Source organism: Thunnus maccoyii, chromosome 10 (assembly GCF_910596095.1).
Source record: "Thunnus maccoyii chromosome 10, fThuMac1.1, whole genome shotgun sequence".
NCBI lineage: Eukaryota > Metazoa > Chordata > Actinopteri > Scombriformes > Scombridae > Thunnus > Thunnus maccoyii.
In genome coordinates this window covers 14,282,195-14,309,772 of record NC_056542.1, presented here as the reverse complement: position 1 = coordinate 14,309,772, position 27,578 = coordinate 14,282,195, and the positions used below count along the sequence as shown (strand labels likewise).

The following is a 27,578-nucleotide window of genomic DNA, read 5'->3' as shown; positions in this document are numbered from 1 at the left end:
AGGAGGGATTTAGAAAACAAAGAGTTAGAGTCTTCATGTTGAGTTTGTCCTCAGTTCACAAACCACAAACCCCCCCCCCATGCATGTTCCAGAGTAAAACCTAGATTGACCATCAGGGGTCTGGAGAGGAGAGTAAGACGTAGCTTGCTAGGAGTTTTTTTTTTATCAGCGTCAGATGAGGAGACAAGTGAGTGATGAAAAGAGATAGAGAGCTGAGATGACAGCTGCTTGACGGAGAAGGAGGAGGCAGCACATGTAAAACGTCAAATGTAAAACACAGAGGATGTAACACGTTGGAGAGAAACAGAGAAAGACGTCCATATGCTAAGAATGAGTGACACTCCAATAGAGCTTGAGGTAGGATCTTCACAAAAATAAAAAGCTGACCATGTTGTTATGAAGCTCTGTTGACTGTGTTCACATGGCAATGAGGTTACTGTGAATGTTTTAGTAGCTGGAAATTGGGGCAGAGGCATCCATGCTTCTAGAAAATGATATAATTCAAGTTATGTGGTTTTGAGGTCATTGAGTTAAATCTGCAGTTTGTTCACATTATCCTGCCCACTGTGTTGGATCCCAAAATGCAAACTGATAATTTTTGTCAGCATTTTTCCAGTAATAGTGGAAACTTTGAGTAAGAGAAAACATACATAGACAAGCAGCTGATCAGCACCCGTTACATTATCATTTGTGTCACTCAGTAACTGTAAAGTTATATTTGATCACATATCAGTGAAGATACGCGAGTATACATTTAAGCAGTTTAACCTAGTGTCATGTTTGCCTTTATTAAAACTTGAAACATGAATATTCACATCATGTGACAGCTCTTGGTAATGTTTGATCACTATAGTTTCATTCAGAAACTGAATTGAAGCATTTTGTAGAGCAGTGACTTCAGCTGTACCTGCTGATTAGATGTTATATTGTGGATGTTGTGCTGGGAGAGGTGGATGAGAAGGGGATTTTGGGGTGTCAGTAATCACTGTTGAGCCCTGTAGATGTTGTGGGCCGCATGAATGGATGAGCCCAGTTGCAAATCACACTTTTGTACTCACTTTTTTATGTGTCTGATGGATGGTGACATTTGTGTGAAGGTAGGTTCATGATAAAATAGCTCTATTCACTGGTCATTTTTGAGTTATTCATCCATGTCAGTGTGGTCAGGATCCCCCACGTGGTTGCCGGATGATTAACAAGTTAGGGAAGAAGAAGGAAAACAAACTATTACACAAAGATTTGTTAAATAGTTTCCCATATCTTTGTTTTTTTATTGCAAAATATTGGAGATTTTCACCCCTTCAGGACTGATACACCCTCAAAAGAGAACATCACTCTAAGATTTAACAGCTTACAGCTCACACATACTTTAAATATGCAACCTGTGACGAGGGATTGTGAGTGGGCATTTCTTGGATATAAAGGGTAACAAGCCAAAAAGTTTGGAAACAGTTGGCTACATCTTTCATACTAACATCTGCACCAGTAAACATTACTGAAGCAACCACATAAGAAGTATATTTGTTGTTACAGTTGATCTACTTATGTTCTTGTTTCACTTACTCACTTCCAGCCTCAGCTATCAGTCCAACCATCGTCACAGCCAGAACCTGAGAAGGGGCTTCAGCTGCCACTCCCCACCCAAGATCCTTCAGAGGCCCAGCAACAAGCTCAGCTCCAGCCTGAGCTTCATCAACTAGAGTTTGAGTCTAACCCTGAGCACCAGCTCAGTGAAGAAGCCAAACCACTGTGGATAAAACGTCAAAGGCTTCTCTCTCTCCTCTTTTCGATGTTCTGCTTGTTTGCTGCCATTCTGGGACTGATTTACTACATGCATCATAATCTCCAAAGTGGAAGTTATAACCAGGAAGGCGCCGGTAGGTCTCTAGAGAAATACAACATGCACAATAAATTCAGAATTTGTCATTTTGCCTAACTCTTCTCTCACTCTTTCCTGCAGTGACTCCATGTCTCTCCCAAGCCTGTCAAAGGGCCTCAGCCCATCTCTCCATGTCTGCTGATCCCTTCACGCAGCCCTGTGACTACTTCTTGTTCTCATGTGGATCTGACAGATTTTCACCAGACAATGGGGGGAGGCAAAGAGGGCACGGCATCCCCGGACATCCACAGAACCAGAGGGAAAAGGCCGTGTGGGCAAAGAGGAGAAGACAAAGTGAGGAGAGAGAAGACAGAGGACTGAGAGAGGGGAAAATACTAAACAGAAAAAATGTGCTGCTGCAGTATCTCAGGGAGATTTTGGGTAGGAGTCTGCTGCCACATTTTTATTAAAAATGGTCTCTAATGTATATCAAAGTGCTTTTTTGTATTGTTTAATCTAATCACATTGGTGTATTACAAAGCATGTCACTTTATTGTATGATATCAATTGTGTTTTCCTGTATGTATCTGTCAGAATCCAATGACAGGACGACTAATTCAGCAGTGCAGAAGGCCAAAGGATTCTACCGTTCCTGTTTGGACACCATATCCATAGAGAGTGCTGGAGCAGAGCCCTTCCTCACACTCATCCAGAAAGTGAGATAATTATATGTCCTTAAAATGTAGGCTTTGAGCTGATAAATCCCCAAAGAAATGATCGCCTTTCACTTCATACACAGCATCTCAGGCAAAACATGGAGAAATGATGCATCCGACTGCTGATATAGCAGTGTTTTTTAAAATTAGATTGGTTGCCCAAAAGGCGGTGTTACAATTATAAGTAGTAATGTGTGATTTTCCTATTCCGCATAAAATTAGCGACCACACCTTTATATGTTTGTTGCTTATTGTCTCACATAGGAGATGCATTATTTGTGAGGGTCACATTTTTTCTTGTTTCTAACCATCCTCATTGTCTTTCTTCCCCACCTCTTTCTCTCTCTCTATATATATGCAGCTTGGAGGTTGGGCAGTATCAGGCCAGTGGAATCAGACTGACTTCAACTCCACCTTGAGCCTGCTAATGAGAGACTACGCCACCTTTCCATTCTTCAACCTTTATGCTGGCAAAGACCCAAATGAATCTGCCAACGGGACAACCAAAAAATACATACAGGCCAGTATCAATTAGCATCATTTGGTATTTCTTAAATTCCGTCATGGTAAAGCAGCTTTGTGCCGTTGCATTAACCGAAGAATCTTTGTCAACAGATTGATCAGCCAGACCTGTTGATCCCGATTGAATGGAACAGCAAGACGCAGAAGTCTCAAGCTAAAACTCAGGTAAATGACAGTCAATCATCTGTTGATCTATATATTTATATGAAATGTGCGATGTTCTTCCATCCCACTAATGCATCCTCCTGTCTTTTCATCTAGACGCTACGTCCGTTCTTAGCATCATGCCAGAGGTACCTGGCCCTGCTGGGGTCCCCATCCAGCACCAGCATGATCCATGTGGGGATGTTCATCTCTCTGTCCTCTGAGCTCGCTGTGGCTGCTGCACCTCTGCCCTATCGCCTGTCAAAAGGACAGCTCTATCAGCGCATGACCATCAAAGAGCTACAGGTACAGGAGAGGGGAGGCTGTCACTACACACATGTACTGTGCTTGAAACCACTGTAATGATTCATATTTATATAATGTGTGCGTGCCCACAGAGCCAGGCCCCTGCCATTGATTGGTTGGGTTGTCTGCAGGCTGCTTTCCATCCGCTCCACCTCACTGAAGACGATCACATCTTTCTGCATAACCTACCCTACATTGTGCAAATGTCCCGCATCATTACCAAATGGCTGAACAGGCACGAGCTGAGCGCCAGGTACTGTAAGTGACACGGATCAACCCACAATCAAACATCCGTAGACCTTTTCTGTTTGTTGTTTCTGACCCTTTCCTGCCTGCTTTGATTCCACTCAGTACTTCCCTTCATACTTATATGGTCCTAAATCTGCTGCACACCCTGATGCCGGCCATGGACTCCAGATTTTCTGAAACCGTGGCTCCGGGTAACTCTGAAAAGGTGAGGAAACACCATGAGCTTCAGTATTCTCTAAATAAATGTGACCTATGAGTTGGTTTGTTTGAGTCAAATCTTTCTCGCTCCAGGCAGTTCCTCGCTGGAAACACTGTGTGTTGGAAACTGAGAGAGGATTTGACTCGGTTCTCACACACCTTCTCAGAGACAGGTCGGCACACAGAGAGGTGAGGGGACATCAGGGGGGTTTGGGACAGTATGAGTTCAGTAGAGATTAAATTAATAAGGCTGATATGAAAGTGTACTGAAGACTTTTGTTGTTCAACAGGCAGAGGAGATTATTCAAAACATTTTTTCCTCCCTCAAGTCCGAATTACATGAACTCAATTGGACAGATCAGACGTCTATGGAACAGGTAACGTGCAGCAAGGATTGTTGTTGTACTTCTCTCTTTGAAACTGCATTTTGATATTGATTAGGGCCTCTCTGCCTCCAGGTTCAGTCTCGAATTCCAAGACTCTGGACTACAGAGGAGATCGCTGATGAAGCCGAGCTCGACCTGCTTTTTTCTGAGGTACATCACTGACCTCCAATGGCTCTAATAAACTAGGTGTAATGAAGATATTAGGCTCATTCCTGATAAAGCCCAGTAAAGCTGCAATGATTAGTCGATTAACTGATTAGTCAATTGTCAGAAAATTAATTGGCAACTATTTTTGATAATTGATTAATCATTTCAGTCATTTTTCAAGCAAAAATGCCAAACGTTTGATGGTCCCAACTTCTCAAATGTGAAGATTTGCTGTTTTTCTTTTTCATTTATGGAAGTTTATTAAATATATGTTAACATTTTAGACTGTTAGTCAGACAAAACAACCAATTTTAAGACATCAACGCGGCCTTTGAGGAATTGTGAATGCCATTTTTTCAATATTTTTCAACATTTCACTTTACATTAATCGACTAATCAAGAAAATAATTGGCAGATTAATTGATAATGAAAATAATCATTAGTTGCAGCTCTAAAGGCCAACGATTAAACTTTTTTTTTTCCCAGAGGGTTTAAATCTACCAACCTAAGTTAAACCCATTTAACAATAGAGATTATCTGTCTTAATGCATTTAATGAAAATGGACAGAAATCTAAGTATATATTTTGGTTTTAAGTTTTTGACCACCAACTCAAACTTATCTTTTATTCATCACTACCTCAGTATTCAATGAGAGAATAGAAATAGTCAACGTGATTTCAGAGGCGCTCAACAATGAAAACCTAGGAGTACAGCTGTTTTATATTTGCAACTGCAAAGAGCAGTTACAGCTGGAAACACCACTCACTCCACAACCTGTACAATTTCAGGTGTCAGTCAGCGAACATAGTTTCTTCTCCAACTACGTCCAGCTACTGTCCGTGTGGCAGAAGAGACGCACTAAACTCTTGACTGGGCAGGATGAGGCAGCTGACGTGTAAGTGTCTGCTTTAGATCTGAAAGTTACAGAATATGGATTCCCGAGCATGTATTAATATATTATGTTTTCTCATTCCTTTTAGTTTGTCTATCACACCATTTCTCCGAGGTAATGAGCTCATCTTTCCAATGGGAATGTTTGTCCCTCATCTCTTCCATGCTACCTATCCCAGGTAAAGTATACAATAGCATGCAGCGGTAAGAGTTTTACATATTGTACCAATTATTGACCATCATAGTAAACACTTTACTTATTTTAAACAGAGCTATGAATTATGGTGCACTGGGTTTCCTCATTGCCAAAGATATCCTCCACCTGCTTCTGCCTGACAGTAAGAGAAGCTCATATTTGTCAAATTTAAATGTTTAGGTTTCTATATAAATAATGTCTTCTCTGCTCCATCTATAGAGTGTTTACTGTGATATCATATCAGTGTCTCTGTTGTGTTGTAGTTTACTCTCAGAGTGAGTCGGTGCATGCTGTGGGGGAATGCGTGTGGACTCACTACCTCACTGTGACAGAGAAAGCAGGGGGAGTTGGAGCGTTTTCTCTCTCAGCAGCACAGCAGCAGGAGGTGTGGGTGCAGTATTCTGCACTGAAGATAGCATTGCAGGTGAGAAGCCATCTTCAGGCTTTTGTGTGTGTGTGTGTGTGTGAGTGTGTGTGTGACAACAACATTACACTCATCCACATTTTGTCCACCCTTTACTCCTCAGGCTTATCACCAGAGTCTAAAGAACCACCCGGGTGACACTTCCATCTTAGGATTCTCACACACTCGTCTGTTTCTCACATCTTTTTCTCAGGTACTGTGTTTTTATTATCTCTTTCAGTTTTTTTTAATCTCATTTCCTCTTTACGCCTGGTACCACATCTTTCAATTTATTCCCTCCCCGCAGGTTAACTGTGACTCTGACCCATACAGTAAATTCATGCCCTTGGAGCCGTCCTTCTTGATCACAGCCATTTGTGCCAAATCTCACCTGTGTCCTACAAGCCTAGAGTGCCCTAATAAAACCCAGCAGGAGTTATTAAAAAGATGCTGAATAGGCGACCAACAGGATGTTTTTTGTTTCTGAATATTCTGGATTGTGCGGTAGAAGTTAAGTAAGCACACTGTGTATGTTGGCATGTTGCAAATAAACAAAAATTTATGGGAAGACTACCTGCAGTTGGCTATGTACAAGCCAAGAAACTGTTTTTGTATGAGCCTTATTATTGTTAAGATGTGTTTGCATGTTCCATTAATTGCACAAGAGGTTTAGTATTAGATGTAATATTCTTATTTTATTTATATGAAATAAATAGAATAAACATTTATGTACAATTTCATGTTTTTATGTTCATTTTATGTCTTTTTTTCATGTGAAGCACTTGGTGCATATAATTTCTTTTGTTGTAAAGCACTTTGAGCTGCATTTTTTTGAATGAAAGGTGCTACACGGATGAAATTATTTGAAAAGCTGTTTTTTTTCAAGTTTCACTTTGTAAACTGTCGTAATAAATGCTGATGAGTTTAAAATGAGCTCTTAATTAAGCCTATGATGTTTTATCAGTTTTTTAGTATAATATTGTCTCTTAGGTAATGCAGACAATCACCTAAACCTGCTGTTACCTAGCAACAAATGAATTGTTATTTTTCTAAGTTTATACAGTTACTGTTGTAAAAACAGGCCATATGTGTCTGTCAAACTTTCCAACAATCAGCTGGAGGGTTTTCATATTTCTTTTTGAAGTATGAAATAGGCTACCAACAAAAAAATGAGGAGAAAAGCAACTGCAAAAAATTTCTCATTCAGGAGGGCACAGGGAAATGCTAACATCAGCCTTAAATCACGAGAAAATATACCTTTCCGGCTGATATCAGGTAGACCTTCTAAATCTCCGGCTGGGAAAGGCCTGGGAAAAGCAGGAGCCAAACGTTTGGGCCGACTACTGAAACGAGCCATCCAGCACAAGGAGTCCGCAGGAGAGAGAAACGATTCTCTGCCGAGTGAGTAACGGCTAACATCATGTTAGCATGTTAGCATGTTAATTTATCCAACGACTGACAAAACACTTCACAGTCGACAAATTCATGTTTCATCTCTAAAACTTATAACACACATGCGGTCAGCTGGAGATTTTAGAAAGATATATTGATGTCTGACATTTTTTAAACAAAGAAAATATACAGTAAGTTAAGTTTGAACCACTTGGAGCTCATTAGCTACATATTCTTGCTAATATAGAGCTAATCATTTTTGGCAAAGCTTAAAACAAAAAGTTATTTAATATAAAACATTGACAGTATTTTTTTTTTTTTTTTACCAAGATTTGTTAATTAAGTATTCAAGTAACTACAACACCTAAGTACAATTTTGAGGTACTTCTACATTACATGACTATTTCTATTTGATGCTACTTTATACTTCCACTCCACTACATTTCAGAGGGAAATATTGTACTTTCTACTCCACTACATTTATTTTATTTTAGTTACTTTTCACATGAAGATTTGACACAATGGATAATATAACAAGCTTTTAAAATACAACACATTAACATGAAACCAGTTGTTTCCAACCTTTTTGGCTTTTAACATCTTAGAAAGAGCAGTGTGTAGTCGGGGTCACATTTCAGATGTCTGTGAGTTGTTAACAGCTCCACTAAATAGTGATTTTTCCCTCTAAACTTCTCACATGGTTTCATTTCTATAAATGTTCAAATGATCCAATATTTCAGCAAAGATTAGAGAAAAAGTCCAAAAACTGAAAACAGATTTGTGTATCCGAACTTTGTTTTTTCTTCTTTCCTCTCCTATTAATCATTTCACAACCCCTAGGATTTATCTGGTAACCCTTTAGAGGGACCCAACCCCTAGGTTGGGAACCACTGGATTAAACTAACTGTATATAAAGTAGTTTAAACTAGCTCCACCTCCAGCAGCTACAACAGTAACATGCTGCTCTAACACTGATGCTTCAGTATTAATAATCTAATGATGTCATATATAATATATCAGTCAGAGGGACGAAATGACTACTTTTACTTGTAATGGAGTATTTTTGCATTGCTTTATTGGTACTTTTACTTGCTCCTTGGAGCAAGATGCTGATTCTGTATTCATATATCCTCTGTCTAGTTTAGTTTATTCATTTTTTGACTCATCACACAACCTCATCTCAACTCTGTTGACTTTCCAGAGACTCCTGTTCGCCTCTTAAAGTACCAGATTCAAACTGAGGCTGAGAATGCACCCAAGACAAACACTGTGCCGCTGGCTTCGCATCATGTCTCCCAGCTCATTCTCAGTGTGGTTTCTCAGTGCAAACACCGAGGTGGCATGTCTATGGCAGAGCTCAAGCAGACACTGGCTGCTGGAGGCTACAATGTCACCAAGAACAACAGGCAGGTTAATGTGGTGACCAAAAGGCTAGTTAACAACGAGACACTTGTACGAACTACGAGAAATGCATCATTCATCAGACTGAACAATAAGGTAAGGAGTCTTTGCCCACATAATCTAGTAACATGTAAATGCTGCATGTTTGCCTGTAAATTTGGACTCAGTTAACAGGAAATACAACACTGAATGACATAAATTAGGGCAGAAAATTACTGCTGCACTGCTCTGTACATGTTATATATGCAGTATATTGTGTTGTGGCCAAAAGTAAGTGGAACATACTTGAAAGTTTCAACCTAATGAGAGCAGCAGCAGATTTCTTCCTCATATGATGCAGTGTTGACTGAAAACTTCAATGTAGAAATTGTAAACAACAGGTATGTCTTCTCACTAGTAATTTTCAATCTATTATTTTCTACATAATTCAGAAACTGGCTGACACAGCGCGCTTGACACATGAAATGAATTCTCCAAAACCAAAAGAAGATGTGAAACAAAGCATAACAAGCAGCAACCCCCCCAAAGAAACAGGAGAGTCACAGACACAGGCCACAAAGACTACCAGAGCAGCAGGGAAATCCAGAAAACCAAACAGCAAGACTCGCAAACCAGCAGCGAAATCACAAAAAACAAAAGGCAAGACTCACAAACCAGCAGCAAAATCACAAAAACTGAAAGGCAAGACTCGCAAACCAGCAGCTAAATCACAAAAACCGAAAGGCAAGACTCACAAACCAGCAGCAAAATCACAAAAACTGAAAGGCAAGACTCGCAAACCAGCAGCAAAATCACAAAAACCAAAAGGCAAGACTCGCAAATCAGCAGCAAAATCACAAAAACCAAAAGGCAAGACTCGCAAACCAGCAGCAAAATCATACAGACCAAGACGCAAGACACCCAAAGTAAGAAGAAAATCATCAAAACGCAGATCTGTGAAGAGCCGAGTGGTATGGCTTCGAAAATCACAGAGGAAGACTCAAAGGGCTCGGAGACGTAGACCAAAGCAAAACCTCTATCCATATAAATCTTCCTGGAGAAGACAACAACCAAAACGGAGGCTTCTTAAAATGAGATTAAGATCAAGAACACGGCAGCGTAGGGTGGCCAGGAGAAGCGTTTACTATTAGAATTTGTGTTTGGATTTAATTTATGGTGAGCAGCAATAAACCGAAACCTTTCCAGCAACCTGAAATTGAATATATTCTTTTGACTTGTCAGCTTTGTTGAAATGTTCCTTCTATTTTATGCTCAAGTTGCATGTTCTCAGGGAAATCCATGTACTTTATCACCATGTATTATTATTTTTTTACTTTTTTCCTTCTATTAAGTCTCCCTAGTCTGTATGAAACCAGATCACTCATGTTTTAATTGTACATTTTAATGTAACTGTATTTATTCATAATTTTAACGCAACTGTATTAATTCATAATACAAAATCCAAAGCAAGTGGTGCAATTGGTACAAAAGCTCACAAGAAATGTTCTGTAGAAAAATGGATGTATATTCCACATGATGGCCAAACGTCATCATACTCGTGTACACATACATGACAGGATACATGTCTGCTGTCCATGTACCATCACTTCTGACGTTTGGCATCCATCATGTCCATCAGTCCATTCAAAAAAAATGTCCACGTGGTCTTCTGTCGCTGCCAGGTCAGGATCAGTAGTTGATTGACTGTTTGTCACAGGACACCCCACACCTCCTCAAATGCGGAGCACATCTTGGCACAGGTCAGTGCCGCAGAGAGGGGGTAGTTACTGATGGACACGGTCTTCTCTGTGTAGTCCACGTTGACCTAATAAAGACATAAAGAAAGATCAGTAAAACAGATATCTGACAATTAAAACTGAAAACAGCGAACATTTAGAGACGTTTCTCACCGCTCCATGTGCAAACGCTCCAATCACCACTGCAGCCGGTCCATCTGGCACCACAGAGCGGGGGCAGACTGCCTCTCCAGAAGAGAAGGAGGTGGCGATGCGGGGGCAGCCGGGAGGAAGGTGGTCAGACACTGGGTTTTTAATCATTCTCAGAAGCCTCTGAGGACCATCAGCCGCCCTGACGCTCAGCTTGTGCAGCAGCTGAACTAAGATAAAAGAGGACAAAGGGGAAACGTTTACAGCAGCTGAGGAGGGGAAGAGGTCAGGATACAAAACCATGACACAGGTGTGACTGTTTTGTACTGTAACTACACAAAGATCGACTCAACATATACATAGTGTATACACAGAAAGCATATAACATTGGTAGTTTACCCATAAGGCCACAGAAGCGGTTGAAGGTTCTTGGGATGCGGGTCTGTGGGTTGATCTCTATTAAGGCGTTTTTCTCTGTGTGGATGTAAACCTGCAACAGGCCTGCCCTGTTCAATGGGCTGTCCATCAACATGAGCAGACACTAGTGGAAGGAAATAAGATCTTTATGTTACCTATGTCATTTATATAGTCATCTACTTTCAAGCCATAATTATAAAAGGTTCAAGTTCCCCTCCAGACAGATAAAAAAAATACTGCATTTGTGTTCAATTACCTAGTTAGAAATTCTTAAAGCTACATCTACTCCTTCTCCCTCATTAAAAATCAATAATCTATGTGCACTGCTGGTTTTAAGTTTCCACATCACACTTGTGTATGTTTTTCCCCCCTGTATTGCAAATATTTACAATACAAGTACGGAAACATGACACTATCACAAAAAACAATTTTATCAACAATGGAAAAAAAAGAAAAACAAGCAAAAAGACAACAAGTAAGAGGGTGATAAAGATAAATCCAAGACAGAATTAAAACAAAAAGGCAAAAACAATAACCAAGACAAAGACATTAAATTAGAATTTACTAGGACTATGGACTTATATATAATATAGTGTGCAGCATGCGGAGGAATACAGAAGTTCTACGGTTGAGAAAATGTAGTGCCAAAGGAAAGGGCTGTCTGACAGCAACGTAAAGTGGTGAACATATTCTAAATATAGCATACCCTTAAACTGATATTGATGTTTTTAGGTGGCTAAAATACATTTCGCTGCTGGCTCCATCCACAGTAGTACATTGCTTAGTTTCCATGCCGATACTCTGCCTGCTTCTCCAAATTGGGAGTGTGCCTACCCAAATCTACCGCAGGTAAAACACTGACTATGAATAACTACATCATACAACCACAAATTTATCCCTTTAAACTCAGATTTTCAGTGAGAACAGAGAAACTTTCCCTCTTCAGCAGATGAATGTGAAAACAGGCTTCTAGTGTCAAACGCTGCACATACATCACTCTGTACAGTGAAGCTCAAACAAAGTAACAAGAAGAAAAACATATTTTTGAGCAGAGGGGATCTTTAAATAAGGATGCTGTCTTGTTCCGGACCTCTAAGTCGCTGCCCAAATGTCAGAATTATTCAGCAATTCAACATGGAAAAAATAAAAGTGAACTTAAACTAAATGTCAATTCAGTCTGATTATCATCAGACATGAGTAAAGACTGTAGCGGTGCATTAAATTACACAGCTGTGAAGACTCACAACCACCATCCCACCCCACACACTGCTCCATCCTAAGTATATGTGTGTATATGCAGTAGCTGCATCTACCAGAACCATTACTTCTGCACATATTTTACACAACTTTTCTATTTTTACAAGCCACAAGTCAGGTCATGTAGCCTAAGTATTGTAATGTGTATAATGTATATAGATTGAATTCCATTTACTTTTTAAAATTTTGTTGTGTTTGTGACTCCTAGTTATTCCTGTTTCATTGTTTTCTGCACTGCTGTAACATGTGAATTCCTCCTCTGGGGATCAATAAGGTCCTTATCTTATTTTATCTCATCTTATCCTGAAATGAGTAATCACCTGATGTGTGATATCTGGTCTTATGTGTCCTGGATCTCTTCCACTTTTGATGATTATATTTTTGTGTTGGTCGCAGTTCAACAGCTCAAAGGTTTTGCCGACCTGGAATAATACAAAACAAACACACAACATATATTGATTAGCTCGATGTATTCATGTATACTAATTTAAAGGTGTGATCGATTAGACAGGAGCTGCATCACAACAACACAGAGACACAACGCTGCAGGGTTACCTTCACTGTTTCTAACGACGCCCCCTCTAGAATAACGACCAGCCGCTTCTCCACCATACGGTCGTGCAGGCTGCGGAGATGTTTGGCAGGTTTTGGTTCATATTCGTCCAAATGTTCAAGACCACGTTTGTTACCATTAGCAGCTGCCATGATGCACTTCTTCTACAGGACCGTCGCAGAATGTTAACGTCACTGTAAAATCCCCCTTTTCCCCCATAAACTTTATTAACCGGGGATGCAGGGAGAGATTTTAATTGGCTGGTTAAAAGAGGACACACACACAAATATATGCCATACATGATATACTGTATATATAATTAATATATATAAATCCTAATGTTGTGTTAATTATCATATTATTGTTATTCGGTACCGTCCGAATATTTGGACAAATTGTATTTTGATGCTTTGGCAACATGGTTCACAAAACTTCTATGCCAGTAAAGCCCACTGAATTCAATTCAATTCAATTCAATTCATATCAATGGTGTATTGTTCTTAATGTCTTTATTCAACTATTCTGTTGTTTTATTTATTCTGTATTAAATTTTTCCTTATTTATTTTGTATTCAATTTTTCTCTCTATTTCTAATATGTTGTTTGTGACCCCCTTGGCATTTTGTTTACAAGAATGTAACTGGTCCTTTTCATTTACTCAATAAAGTAAAAAATGAAAAGAAGTGCTTACGTCACTTGTGTGCGCCGGATGTTCTTCTACAACGTGTTGAAGGAAAATTTCACGTGTGCGTGTTTTATCCTACATTTTACCATCAGAAGTCGGCTCAACAAGTAACAGATTTAACTGTGAGTATATGAAACGCTGCTGAGCTTCACTCGGTGGCCAAAGACTTAATCAGATAATATTAATAACCGAAAACTTAGCTTTTATTTTTGAAAACACTGCAGACGGAGTAACGTTTGTTTAACTGGTCATAATGTCATATCGCTTCTCTCTGTCACTGCTAAAGGATAATAACAGTCACCTTATAATTTCACATATTTCCGTGTCCAGCAATGTAGTTCTGAATGAATTTTAAATACGTTAAACCTAGTATTAGGAAATATAAGTAACAAGTGTGTAGTTACAGTGAAATGAAGGATGTTTGTGACTGTTTTCTATTCTGAATGGCAATGCTGTTGATTATAAAACACTTACTTAAATTAACATAAGTTACTGCATATGATTTAAGATTCAAGGTAGCACTATTCACTTGTTATAACATAGAGTTTATGCTCAAATATACTCGAAAAAAAATCACAATATTATTTAACCTGAAGACGGAGTGCCTCAGTTTTTTTGTGTTTGTCTGCACCACTTACGGACAAATATCAAGGAAGACTTTCTGGATGTTGTGTTTTGTGTTTTTACCTGCCTCACTAAAGAGCACCTGTCGTATTAGCCATTAGAATCATGCAGCGCTTCCGTCTTCTATTGCAAACTAAACATAGAGTTTGTCTGCAAATGTGTTTTCATCAGCTGGTTCAATTTCCTTTTTCTATAATCAAAACCACACAGGTTAGATTTACATTCAGTGCTCATCATTCTTTGGCAGCTTCTATGCTTCACAGTTCATGATTCCTCAGAAAAATGAGCATTTTCTTCTCATAATGACTGCTGAGACTGAAGCTCTAATGGGACAATGATACCAGTGATATCAGTCATCAGTTGTGAAACAAATATACAGTATGGTTACAGCTACATGTCCATATTAAAAGTGTCTAGGATTTTGATCACTTCTGTAGAAATACAGTCAACATTTATCAATTTACCTCAACATATTGCTTATATTTTTAAATTTTTCCCAACACTGCTTGAGATTTACTGTAGATTGCTTAACTCTTGATCAAAATTATGAGCTGTGTGGTCAAATTTACCTAAATTTATATTTATAATGACATTTACATTTAGTCATTTGGCTGACGTTTTTATCCAAAGCGCCTTACAAGCGAGGCAAGACAATCAAGCAATAGAGGACAGTAACTGTGAAAGAGTAGTGGTACAAATTCTCACGTAGTTGACCAGGTACAAGGGCAGTAAGAAAGAGCGCTAGACGTCTTTTTTAATATATAAAGTAAGAAACACCTGGAAGTAGAGACGTGCATAAGAAATACCTCAAGCAACAAGAAAGAAGTGCAACAATCAACTAAGTGCTGTCCTGATTTTGTACCAGGCAGTGATGATTTTACCAAATGTCGTTCATTTGCTGACCAGAGCGGACAGTAGGGGTCATACAGCCTGATGAGAGCAATTTTTGAATTATTTTGGAATTAACTTTAGTTAGGTACAAGATGAGTTAACTGTAAAGTAGTAATAAGGTATATGTAATCATGCACATATAGCGCATCACTCAATTGTCTCTAATATGGTGTCCTCCAACTGTCTGCATCTAAACAAATAAGTCCCATTACATTGTCTGAAGACAGGAACAATTATGGCTTCTGCTCTTACACACTAACATTATTGTTTTGAACATATCCTTGTTAAGTTTTGAACATATCCTTGTTTTCTTTTTCTTCTCAGAGTGGCCTTGTAGCTGAGAGTCATGGGTCGGAAGTTGGATCCCACCAACAAGGTGAAGAGAGGCCCCGGGAAGAAAACCAAGAAGCAGCAAGGGGCAGAGACCGAGCTGGTCAAGTTTCTAACTGATGGTAATTATGGAGCCATTTTTCTCAGCTCTTCAAAAAGACATATTGACTGTGAAAATGTGTACTGTAGAATGTTACAACCACATAAAATCTTGCTGACTGCATCATTGTGGCTGGTTTATCGAAGTGTTTTTTTTCTGTTTGCAGAGGATACTGGACCAAAACGTCTGTCAAGTCGAGGCAGGAAAAGGTAAGATGATGTGAGATCGAATAACATGAAATGACACTCTCTGTTTCCAAGTTTCTCATTCATATTGTCATTTCCCAGAGCTGCAAAGAGAGACCAAAAATTGAAAACGCCTAAAGATGTTGTGGAGCCCAAGAAAGGTAATTACATCAGTGACAGTCAATGATGTTGTGATGTTATTTATATACAAAGGACATTATTGATGCTACTCATAGAAATGTACAATTTTTACTTTGATATAAAAAGGATGTAATGTGACAAATGTCATTTAGTGACATGTTTTTAAAGGATTGTCAGAGTATCAACTGTAAACAGAATATAATGTGATGCATCTGCACTGATGAAGTAACAGTACAAAAGGAAGTTTTGACAAAAACAAAAGAAAGATTCGTCCTTCTAATGACAGATTATATAGTTTTCATCATTTCAAGTGTTAAGTGTGAGCTTTGTGTAACTGTCTGAATCACACATATATGGTATTTATTTATTTTTATTTTTTATTTTTTAAAGGATTCACTGATGAGAACAGTAAATGGCTGACACCGGCAAAGAGGAAGCGCAAAATTGATGAACCCGAAAGCGAGGATGACAGTGATGAGCACTGGGAGGAAGAAGAAGATGAAGAAGAGGAGCAGCAGCAGCAGCAGCAGCAGCAGCAGAAAAAGGGAGGAAAAGACCAAGGAAAGAAGGGTGCAAAACTAGGTTTGAAAGAAGTGGAGGAGGAGGAGGATGACGATGATGAAGAAGAAGATGATGATGATGAAGAAATGGTTGACGACTATGGTACACTTGAAGATGGCAGCGGCGAAGAAGCAGCTGAAGAAGAGAGTGATGGAGAGGAGGTATGTGAAACATCTATCTTTCAAAGTTTGAGGGTAAAAACTCAGTTATTAGTAGAATTTAACGACTTTCTGCGACAACCAATCACGTTAGATTTTGTTCCCTGTTTTGTTTCCCATTTAGCTCCTTCCTATCGAGCGTGCAGCCAAGAAAGAGAAAAAGCTGAAGGAAACCATGGGTCTAGAGAGTGATGAAGATGACGACGACGATGATGAAGAAGACGAAGACGACGATGATGATGATGACGATGATGAAAACAAATCAGATGCTGACATGGATGAGGAAGACACAGTTCAAGCCAACATAGATGAAATGGATAAATTCAGGCTACCCGGGGCAGAGGAAAGTGAGAAGGAAGGTGAGTCGTTTCCACTTATATTCCTGTATTTAAAAGCAGCAAATTTAACTGTCCTGCAAACTAAATCTTTTCCTTATCTGCATCTGTAGGTGTTTTGCCACTAGACCTGAAGACAATCTATCAAAGAATAAAGGACAACATTGATGTCCTTTGTAATTTTTCAACAAAAAGGGAGGAGGGTAAAGAGAGAGCAGAGTACATCTCTCTTCTGAAGAAGGATCTCTGCACCTATTACAGCTACAACAACTTCCTCATCGAGAAATTAATAGACCTCTTCCCTCTGTCAGAGGTGTGTGTTTTTTACTGAAATTTTCATGTTCATGCCATGAGAAGTGAATGTACACAATTAAATAAGTTTGTAGTTGTGCCTGTTGTCAGATTAGGAGTCTGGATAAGTAAACAACTGCTCATGATACTAGATGTGGTTGAGACTGTGTGTCGAGTTAAATGATTGTGAAGTGTTTAAGTTTGTTTTCTTTTTTTGTTAACAGCTGGTTGATTTCCTCGAGGCCAATGAAATTCACAGACCTGTCACTATTCGGACCAACACACTGAAAACGAGGAGGCGGGACCTTGCACAGGTAACTTCTAGGGGTGGAGGGGATATGGATCGAATGACCAAACGCAATATTTCAAAGTGTCTTAATTCACAGAATCTTTTACAGTAACAGTAAGTTTACAGAAAAAGGTCATTCAAAGTTGATCTGTTTTAATTTCTCAAAGTATAACCAAGCACTTCTAATGAAAGGAATATACGAGTCAAATATGCCTTGAAATGCAGATCTTGAATCTTGCTTGTTTTAGCAAAACAATGTGGGTGCACCTTAGGGTTCATCTTCCTTTTCTTAATCATGTGAGCCAGCACCTCTGGTTCTCAGCTGGTTCATCGTTGTTATGTTTGTCTGCAACTGTATTATGTTACACAATATTAAATACACAATAGATTAGAATTGTTAGAAAATATGTAGGACATTTGAGGAATCTACTGATGTCGTCAGGGGTGTAAATATAATATATACAGCTATGTCACAAATTTTTTAAATGCAAAATTTAATACTCTGTTTACTTCAGTTTTCATCATGTAATTATTGTAGTAACCACCCATGAACACAGGGAAACTCATCAGATGACCTGACTAGAAATGTCCAGAGTCAACCTGCTTTCAAGTGCTCATATATTGAACAGTGGTCTCTATGTATTTCCTTGTTTAGGCCTTAATCAACAGAGGAGTGAACCTTGATCCACTGGGAAAATGGTCCAAAGTGGGTTTGGTCATCTACGACTCCTCGGTACCTATTGGTAAGAGAGTCAGCCATTTTACTTGAGCTATTAAGTGTCTTTATTGGCGAATATGACGATTGTAGCCACATGAGTGTTAATATGAGACAGGGACTTTAGTTAAGTGTGTATTTTATTGTAAGACTCAATGTACCATCATCTGATAATCAGTAAATGAAGATGAATTTGTTTTTTATGTTATAGCTGAAAAAAAAAAATTCTACATCCATCCATCCATAATTATTCACGCAGCATGCACCAAGGAATATTGCAGCTGTAGTGTTGAAGGCATTAGTGCATGAGCATATTTCCTGAGGTTGAGAAAATGTCATGTTTAATTCCCATCATATTATATAACAGGTGCCACTCCAGAGTATCTGGCTGGTCAGTATATGCTGCAAGGAGCCTCCAGTTTCCTGCCAGTCATGGCGCTCTCGCCACAGGAGGGAGAGCTTGTGTTGGACATGAGCTCAGCTCCAGGAGGAAAGACCACCTATATTGGTAAGATGTACTGCAGTTTGTGATTTGTTTGGTAAATGCATACTTTTCTCACATGGAAATAAAATGTATTGAAGGCTACTGTAAATGTGAATGTTTCACCCTTAGCTCAGCTGATGAGGAACACAGGGGTGATAGTGGCTAACGACGCCAACGCTGACAGATTGAAGAGTGTAGTTGGCAACATCCACCGTCTGGGGGTCACAAACACAGTGGTTTGCAACTACGATGGCAGGCAGTTCCCAAAGGTAATGTGCATGCACATGTTTACTAGCAATATATCTGTGGTTTAGATTTATTCTAGAGATGTGTATAGTCTACTAACATGTTGCAAATGTTGCTTACAGGTAATGGGTGGGTTTGATAGAGTGCTGCTTGATGCTCCGTGCTCAGGCACAGGAGTCATCGCTAAAGACCCCGCTGTGAAGACCAGTAAGGTAAAACAACATTCGCTGCTCTTACGAATACATTCATACAGACGTGCATTTGTTTTTTTCAGTTGTGTTTTAATACTATTTTGCTGTGATCCTCATTATTTCCTGATAGGACGAGGCAGACATCCAGCGCTCTGCCCACCTGCAGAAAGAGCTGATTCTATCTGCCATTGACTCTGTTAATGCTGAGTCCTCTACAGGAGGATATCTGATCTACTGCACTTGTTCAATAATGGTATGTGTACTGTATATGCATGTAATTCACACATGTTATTTGTCAGTGTGGTCTACATTATTCAGCAGAGCATTATTAACGTGTTATTAATGTGTTCCTCTAGGTGGAGGAGAATGAATGGGTGGTGGACTACGCTTTAAAGAAAAGGAATGTGAAGTTAGTTCCCACTGGACTTGATTTTGGCAAGGAAGGCTTCACCAGGTAAGTAAGATATGTGTGTTTTCACTCAGTTGTTGGAGTTCTTGAAAGGCAAGTTCTTTGACTCTCACCGCACATTTTCTCATTTAGGTTCAAAGAACGTAGATTCCATCCTTCTCTCAAGCTCTCACGGCGGTTTTATCCTCATTCTCACAATATGGATGGGTTTTTTGTGGCCAAGCTGAAGAAATTCTCCAATGTAATCCCAACTGCACCCGCAGGGAAAGGTAACATTTTCTTCTTATCACTACATGCCGACTTTCAGCACGATAGTTACTTCGTTCATTGTGAACTCACCCTCTGTCTGTTACTAATTTAGAAGAGGAGAATGCAGAGGCTCCTGAGGCGACGGAGATTACGGATTCTCCTGATGAGAAACCATCCAAAAGTGACAAGAACAAGAAGACCGTCCCTGACAAGGCAGGCAACACAAAGGAAAAAGTCCAAGCCAATGGAACAGCTGCCAAGAAAACCGCAAACATCAAGCCAAAAGGCAAAAAGGGCTCACCTGCCGGACCAAAAAAAGCAAAGATTGCCAAGATGGATGGAGAGACTGTGAAGAGGACGGGGGCCAAGAAGTCCACAGCGAAGGCAACTGATGAGACTAAAACATCAAAAGCTGACAAAAAGGAAGGGAGCAGATTTGAGAAAAAGCAGGGCAAAAAGAGAAACACACCCACGAAAGCGAAGAATAGAATGGGAAAGAATAAATTCCAAAAGTTGAAGCACATGCTGAAGAAACAAACCGGTGGAGACTGACCATGTGTACAGTGTGTTGAAATGTACTAGATTATGTAAGAGCTTTGTAGAGTTTCCTTACAGAGCGACCTCAGCCCAGACTTACCCTTCAGCTAAAGAGTATTCAGGTCGGTGTCTTTTCTGAGAAGTCATACTGTACTTGTCAGTCAAATATGATTGTAACAGGACTGTGTACAGATGAATTGGACTGGTAAAATATACTCTCGCTAATGTTGGGTCATCCTTTTTTTTATTTGTATTACAGAATATTCATTATGTGTGTCTGTTGATTTAAATGCAAGGTGGGACGACATCTGTAAATCTGAGACATAATAAATCTTTTAAGGTCATTTTCTCATCACTTGTTTGATTCATCATTCATCAGTAGAAAGCTTTACTTGTTTTTTACGTACATCTAGACGATCTAGTTGTGTGATGGGTAGAGCTAAATGTTCATGCCACCTATCGCAAGCGTTTTTAGCATCTAATAGCTTTGACTTGACCGTCTCTAATTACATTTTAGACGTCTATGGATACATTTTGACTTGTCAATTTTTAACTAGTCATAACTCTGGTTTCAGATATCTACAATTGACATTTGACAAGTTTTAACTTATTTTTAAAGACCCAAAAAGATATATTTGACTGAAATTATGACTAGTCTGAATTACATTGAAGGTGTTGTCAATTTGAGTTTTGACTAGTAATAATGTAAATGGAAATATTCAAAATTGAATTGCAGAATATTTATTCAGATTCTCCATGCAACACAGTGGTTCACTGTTACTTGTCAGAGTGTAATTACATATCTTAAAGTTGAATTTTTGACTAGTCACTGTAATTAGAGAACTCTTGACTTTAAAGTCCCCCTCCACCCAAAAATGTGTTTTTCTTGTTCCTTCGGTTGGATGTTTGAGCTTCATTGTGCAGAATGACGTATGTGCAGAGTCTGACACTAGAAGGCTGTTTTCATGTTCATCTACTGAAAGTGGAAAGTTTCTCTGTGCTTATTGAAAATCTGACTTTAAAGGGTCAGCCTATGAGCATGATTTGTGAAAAAGGGCTCGTTCTAAGGTAACGAAAACACAATCATTCTTATTTTCAGGTTATTATACTACTAACTAACTAAAACATACTGATCAATATTATATTCCATCTCTGCCAAGTCTTTTCTGCTAGATGCCACTAAATTGTACACACTGCACCTTTAACTGCTGAACACAAGATGTCTCCTACTTTACTGTAAAGTCTCAGTGTTTGTGCAGTGGAGGCGTCAAGTTTCCACATCACACTTGTGTAAGTGGAATATTGGTCCAGAACTGGCTTCAAAACTAGTTGTGATGTCATAAATCATGCTCGTAGGCAGACCCCCTTTAAATGGGATTTTCAGTGAGCTCAGAGAAACTTTCCACTTTTAGCACATGAATGTGAAAACAGCTTTCTAGTGTCAAACTCTGCACATACATCATTCTGCACAGTGAGGCTCAAACATCCAACTGTAGGAACAAGAAAAAAAACACATTTTTGAGCGCAGGAGAACTTTATATTTTGGCTGGAAATACATTGAAAGTGTATTTACTGTGAGTCCTGTCTATCTGCAATATATAATATGTTAAAAGGGCCAGCTTCCTAGTATTCATGTAATTTTTGATACAGATACATATTAGTCTTCCATCAGTGTTGTCAAGTGAGTGGAGACAACCAATCATTGTTCACCGGAAGCTGTGTTGTTTACATTGTCCAAGATGGCGGCGGGGATGTATTTGGAGCATTATTTGGACAGTAAGCTATTTATCACACACAAAAATGTTGGATAAGGGTTTCAAACCACTCAGATACTTGAAGTTTTTAGTTTTAATGTGTGATATAGCTTCTAGTCAACCCGCGGGCGCAACATAAGGCTTTAACCGTTTCCTAACGGTCAGCGGGTGTAGGCTCAGTCTATTTGCTGGAACAGCGTAGCGAAGAAATTATGCTGTTTGACATTGCGTTGCACACACATTAACCGTGTGAATATAGTTGAATTTCACTCACTAAGCGAGGTCATTAGCATTTTTGCCCCTTGTTATTACTCTAATATTTATGAGTGGTAGCTCAATTTTAACACCATCGTCAACGGCAGCTAGAGAGCATCAGTACGCAGAGAAAACTGAGCTAACAGCTAGTTAGGTGTCCTGCTTGCTTTATTGTATCTTACTGTACTCAGTTTACCTTCTTTTTACCTCACTGTTTTTATCTCTTATTTTCACAAAAGCCCTTTTAGAGATGAGCGTGTTGCAAATTAGCATCCGCTATCAACACTATGATACTTGAATCGGTTAGCTGTATCTCTATGTACACTGCATCTGTCCCCATCAAATAAACCATAAATCAGGGCGCAATATTAGCACCAGCAACCAGCCAAATGTTGGTAAAATGTGCAACTGGCTGGGAGATTTGCTTTACTCACCAGCCAAAAAAAGAACAATGGTAATCTATTGAGTGGCTGGTAAATTGTGAACATTCACTAACCGTTTAGCCGGGGGACAGAAAAATTAGTTTTGAACCCTACCATGCAAAAAATAAAGTTATGATTACATGTTGTTTTCTGTGAAAGTAAAGTGTTGTGTTTCTTCCCTCTTCACCACGCCAGGCATAGAAAACCTGCCGTTCGAGTTGCAGAGAAACTTCAATTTGATGAGAGATCTAGATCAACGCACAGAGGGTGAGAACAATGAACTGGGAAATAAATGTTGAAACACAAATTGTCATTGTTCATTTATAGATGGATCATTTTTCTTTTGATTGTTTCTAGTCTAAAGTTGTAACTCTTCTGTTTTTGTTACTTAGTTTATTGTTTGTTTTTGTTTTGTGTTACGTATTATTGTGTCTTTTACTGTTTTGTTTTCCATTTGTTTTGCGAGTGTATGTTTGGGGCACCCTTGAAAACGAGATGATACATCTCGAGGGGTTTATCTTGATATAATAAAATGTGTGATAATATCTTGTCTTTAAACAACATCAGCTACAGCATCAGTGTCGTGTGTTGCTCAATATCGTTTAGAGGCATAAATAATATAAATATCCTCGCATGTTGAAACAAGAAAACAAACATTTCATTTCACTATATTGCTATTGAAGTGATCTTTATATTTCAGAAACTGTTATTGTACAGATTAAAGTTTTATCACATTGGTAATGATGATTTAACTTTCATAGTGTTCTTTTAGAGATTTTTTCCATCTTGTCTCTCTTTTAGATCTCAAAGGACAGATAGACTCCCTGGCTAAAGAGTACACAGCCAACGCCCGGACTCTTTCCTCTGAGCAAAAGCTTTCCATACTGAGGCAGATTCAGCAGTCGTACAGCAAATGTAAGGAGTATGGAGATGATAAGGTGCAACTGGCCATGCAGACCTATGAGATGGTTAGTATCAGACACACTGCTTTATGTCTGTAGTTAATATGAATTAAAAAACTACAGTGCTGAATAACCATGGAGTATGCTTTACATTCAGTCTGCTGAACCTCCATTTTCTTTCCTGCAGGTTGACAAACACATCAGACGTCTTGACACAGACCTGGCCCGATTTGAGGCTGACCTGAAGGAAAAGCAGATCGAGAGCACAGACTATGATTCCACCTCCAGTAAGGGAAAGAAAGGTGTGTGTCAACTATATTACTATGTTATATGCCTTTGTATTTTTTTATATCGAGGACTATCCTGGCAGATAAATCCAAACTTATTTAATACTCACTGTAAGTGTTTGTGTAACTCCAGCTGACTCCAGACAGAAGGAAAAGAAGTCAGCTAAAACAAGGTCTAAAGTGAAGAGCTCGGATGAAGACGGCAGTCCAAAGAGTGCACAGAAGAAAGTCAAACTCCTTCAACCGTATGTTTTATATCTACTTTCCTGCTTTTGATGACCTTGTGTTTATAATTGATGTTAATTAGTGTTACAATTTCATTAGATAATTACAGTCCCTTTTATACAATGCTTTTTTTTTTCTCAATCTTCAGAGGAGAGTTCAACAGCCCTGCGACCAACTTTGGGAATGTGCACCCATCTGATGTGCTGGACATGCCAGTGGACCCCAATGAACCCACCTACTGTCTGTGTCATCAGGTCTCGTATGGCGAGATGATCGGCTGTGACAACACTGATGTGAGTTTTGTTTCATGGCCCCTTTTGCTTTCAGGAGATTGTAACTTCTCCGTATCTTTTGACATTTTTCTTCATTAAACAATATCTTGATGCGGGACTTAATGTTGTGAGGGATTTGATTTGAGAATTTAAAAGTAAACAGAATAAACACTACAAAATGGACCCTGACATTGCTCTAAATCTTATTGTTGTGGATAAATAATGCCTTACATCAGTTGAAGAGTTGAAGGAGGACTATGTGGAACATTTTTTTGCCTCATTATTGTTGTTAGTGGTGTATTGAACTGATACCCTAAAAATAAGGATAGTAGGGATAAAGGGAATAAAAGGATAAAAGAGAGGAGAGAAGTGACAAGAGCTCACCTGGGACAAACAACATAATGCTAATTGCAAATGCAAGTGTGGAAGCCACCAGACAAAACTAAAGTACCAGTCTAAAGTTTGGACACACTGTCTCATTAAAGGGAATGGGAAAGTGTGCCCAATGAATGGTTCTGTACATGCAGAGAGGTTGCAGTGTTTCCCTTATATTCAATCTGCAGTGATGCACTGCCGCTGCAGAATTATGAGCACCGCTGCTAAAATTTCACACGATCATTAATATCAATGAGCTACTAATGATTTTCACCTGCACACTGTGTGAGCACGATAACACCCTACGTTACCGTGGAAATTTGTCATCCTCCCTCTCCTCATTCTTCAAAGGACATCTACGTGAAAGGTACTGTTATAAGTGTAGCATAGCTCTGTTAAGGAATAGGACAGTGCATAATGTATGTGCGTAGCAGGTGTGCAGTTGAGCGAGTGCAGAAAGCGAGTGGCAGAAAAGTGACGGTAAATGCGAGTGGAGCAAAGGAAAAGGTTAGCAGTAAGTTGTCAGTCTTGCAGTAAATGTACGGTTCAGGCTACATTGTGTCAGTTAGTGAATGCTGCAGCTTCTCAAGACCAAGAAAAGACTTGTCTATTGAAGTGGGTTAGCCTAACCTGACCAGGCTCATTTAAGGTGGACTGATCTTTAAGGTGGACCACCAATTCTCATTTTAGTGTCAATTTCAGCCGCTGTTAAACTGAAAACAGAGAAATGTCTGGCTGTTAAGTGTCATCTGAGTTTTTGATCAGCCCCCCGATCAATGTCCTGCATTTATTAATTTCATAGGACCTTTAATGTGAATGGACTGTCTAAACTTCTTATGATTTTATTTATGTGTGTATTTATTTAAATAACAATAACATTAAAGGACATGGCTGGTGATTTTCTGTGTTTTTCTTATTGTTAACAAATCTCATGTGCAGAACCAAACAAACAATGAACTCATCCTACTTACAAATGTTGTGTGTGTATCCAAAGCCTGATATATCATATTCCTCTGTGCTGTAGATCTCTGTTGTTGTCCAAAAACACAATCAAAACACATCAGTGAGCCACACTGCTGCACTGAGTGACATGTTCCTTCATCCCTGAAGACAGTGGTTATTGTAGCTTGTTTAGAAACAGCTCCAAACAGTAAAAATAGTGCTGGCCTCTTACGGACACGGAAATACTTAAAAAATACTAGTAAAAACAGCATCAAGTTTTCACTCTTTGGAGCTGTTATAGTAACAGCGCTCTTCAGGGACAAGGAACATGCCACCCTGTGCTACAGTGTGGCTCATTTACGCGTTTTTAATTGTTTTTGGACAACAACAGAGGTCTACAGCACAGAGGAATACGATATATCAGGCTTTGGATACACACACAATACACACAATTCATCATTTGTTTTGCTCTGCAGATGAGATTTGTTAACAATAAGAAAAACATAGATAATCGCCAGCCGAGTCTTTAAGTACCAAATTTATCAATGTAAGTATCACAAAGGTCATGACAATGTAGTTTTAGGGTACAGGCCTGAAACTGATTAAATAAGAGTGATAATAAAAAATTGAAGTTGTAATAAAGTTATTTGAATCACGTGTCATCTTGATAAGGTCACAGATGGCAGAGCGAGTGACTTATCGGGAGAAGCTTCACTACACATATGTGATGTCTCTCCTTGAAAAGATTGATATTGTTTTTGATTGTGTGTTTTGAACACTGTATTTTGTCTTGACTAAATGTGCCATTTGGAGGACATTCAACAATACGTTATCTGTTTTTTTCTCCAGTGCTCCATTGAGTGGTTCCATTTTGCATGCGTGGGCCTGACAACCAAACCAAGAGGCAAATGGTAAGAAAACTCATGAACTAAAATGGAGACTGTAATGTACAATCCTATTCTCAATATGTGCAATAAAAATTGTTACTCATTCAAGTCAGTCATCCAACTGTTAATGCTTTGTGTTTTATTAATGTCATGCAGGTATTGTCCACGATGCTCTCAAGACAGAAAGAGAAAATAAAAACACCTGGTTGTCCTGGAACAAAATGTGGACGCTGATCAGATGGAAAATGAGAAGAATATTTCTTCATTAGTTACTAGAACTTTTCGTTTCTCATCTTCCTTACAATTTGGTGCTTTTGTCTTTTTTTTGGTTTACCTTGGTTTACTTAGCCTTGGTCTGATCGAGTGCGTGTGAAGGAGCCAAGTAGTTACAAATGTATTTAAATATTGTGGTTTTTTTACAGTTAACAATAATTTTGATTTTTTTTCTCCTGTTACATTTTGGTGCTCTGTTTGTGACTTCTTTTTTTATATTTTGTTTTATGAGTGAACATTAAAACACTACAACTGCCCCTAATGATTTAACAGTTCAAGTTTCCATGATACTCTAATACTGTGTTCACATGTACTTCTACAAAGCATTAGTATTTTTTCTGAAAACGGTTTTTGCCATTGATAATTCTTTGCTTTATTGTATGGTTAGTTTCTTTTGCTTAGCCTTGGAACGCTAGTTTCATTTTTTTAAAAGTAAAACGAGAGGGCAAAAGAATATGAAGACAAATGCTGCATCCTGACAGTATTAGTCATCTGTGGTAGTGAGTTAAATCATTTCATTTTAACATTTGATTGAGTGCTGTATAGAAAGTAAGACATTTTGTGAAAAGTATTGTCATTTCTGTAGCTGAAACATTGGTACAGGGGAGAGGGGGTGATTGTGTTGTCAATCATTTGAATACAGCTACTACCTCAAAAAAATGCCCCTGTGTGGTCCTTTGTCTCTAGTTTGTTTTGCATAA

At 38.9% G+C, this 27,578-nt stretch overlaps 6 protein-coding genes across 8 annotated transcripts in view; 4 read left to right on the top strand and 2 right to left on the bottom strand.

Moving 5' to 3' along the window:
* Positions 1-7,322, bottom strand: part of fam131bb (family with sequence similarity 131 member Bb) — a 52,467-nt gene extending 45,145 nt beyond the window's left edge. Inside the window, exon 1 of one of the 2 annotated variants that reach the window (XM_042422993.1) lies at positions 7,236-7,322. The gene's annotated coding sequence lies outside the window, so the exon portion shown is untranslated. Of the gene's footprint in view, positions 1-1,058; positions 1,657-7,235 lie in introns of those variants that run through there. The other variant, XM_042422992.1, reaches the window with a different exon arrangement.
* kel (Kell metallo-endopeptidase (Kell blood group)) lies at positions 2-6,739 on the top strand. Its single transcript, XM_042422910.1, has 18 exons — positions 2-357; positions 1,574-1,877; positions 1,961-2,260; positions 2,414-2,535; positions 2,897-3,055; positions 3,151-3,222; positions 3,319-3,507; positions 3,600-3,760; positions 3,859-3,961; positions 4,048-4,143; positions 4,245-4,331; positions 4,413-4,490; positions 5,277-5,383; positions 5,469-5,558; positions 5,650-5,717; positions 5,839-5,999; positions 6,103-6,192; positions 6,286-6,739. The coding sequence occupies exons 1-18, from the start codon at positions 322-324 to the stop codon at positions 6,430-6,432; spliced, it is 2,370 nt and encodes a 789-aa protein (XP_042278844.1). The 5' UTR covers positions 2-321; the 3' UTR covers positions 6,433-6,739.
* LOC121905052 (histone H1.1-like) lies at positions 7,013-9,966 on the top strand. 2 transcript variants are annotated; one of them, XM_042423015.1, is made up of 4 exons: positions 7,013-7,379; positions 8,572-8,867; positions 9,203-9,410; positions 9,495-9,966. In XM_042423015.1, exons 1-4 carry the CDS (start codon positions 7,148-7,150, stop codon positions 9,899-9,901), a joined length of 1,143 nt encoding a protein of 380 aa, XP_042278949.1. In that variant the 5' UTR covers positions 7,013-7,147; the 3' UTR covers positions 9,902-9,966. The 2 variants fall into 2 exon arrangements, with proteins under 2 accessions (XP_042278949.1, XP_042278948.1); XM_042423014.1 differs by having other exon boundaries at positions 7,014-7,379; positions 9,203-9,966.
* Positions 9,967-10,131: 165 nt separating this feature from the next.
* emg1 (EMG1 N1-specific pseudouridine methyltransferase) lies at positions 10,132-13,065 on the bottom strand. The gene is made up of 5 exons (XM_042423055.1): positions 12,866-13,065; positions 12,631-12,732; positions 11,036-11,177; positions 10,661-10,866; positions 10,132-10,575 (listed from the first exon to the last, which is right to left on the bottom strand). The coding sequence occupies exons 1-5, from the start codon at positions 13,013-13,015 to the stop codon at positions 10,462-10,464; spliced, it is 714 nt and encodes a 237-aa protein (XP_042278989.1). The 5' UTR covers positions 13,016-13,065; the 3' UTR covers positions 10,132-10,461.
* Positions 13,066-13,558: 493 nt separating this feature from the next.
* On the top strand, positions 13,559-20,627 carry nop2 (NOP2 nucleolar protein homolog (yeast)). Its single transcript, XM_042422911.1, has 16 exons — positions 13,559-13,669; positions 15,387-15,514; positions 15,659-15,701; positions 15,780-15,838; positions 16,209-16,540; positions 16,662-16,896; positions 16,986-17,185; positions 17,388-17,477; positions 18,108-18,195; positions 18,535-18,675; positions 18,781-18,920; positions 19,020-19,109; positions 19,219-19,341; positions 19,445-19,542; positions 19,630-19,766; positions 19,859-20,627. The coding sequence occupies exons 2-16, from the start codon at positions 15,409-15,411 to the stop codon at positions 20,296-20,298; spliced, it is 2,322 nt and encodes a 773-aa protein (XP_042278845.1). The 5' UTR covers positions 13,559-13,669; positions 15,387-15,408; the 3' UTR covers positions 20,299-20,627.
* Positions 20,628-21,952: 1,325 nt separating this feature from the next.
* Positions 21,953-27,545, top strand: ing4 (inhibitor of growth family, member 4). Its single transcript, XM_042423051.1, has 8 exons — positions 21,953-22,059; positions 22,910-22,981; positions 23,516-23,682; positions 23,804-23,918; positions 24,037-24,148; positions 24,277-24,421; positions 26,567-26,628; positions 26,761-27,545. The coding sequence occupies exons 1-8, from the start codon at positions 22,023-22,025 to the stop codon at positions 26,798-26,800; spliced, it is 750 nt and encodes a 249-aa protein (XP_042278985.1). The 5' UTR covers positions 21,953-22,022; the 3' UTR covers positions 26,801-27,545.
* Positions 27,546-27,578: the final 33 nt, after the last annotated feature.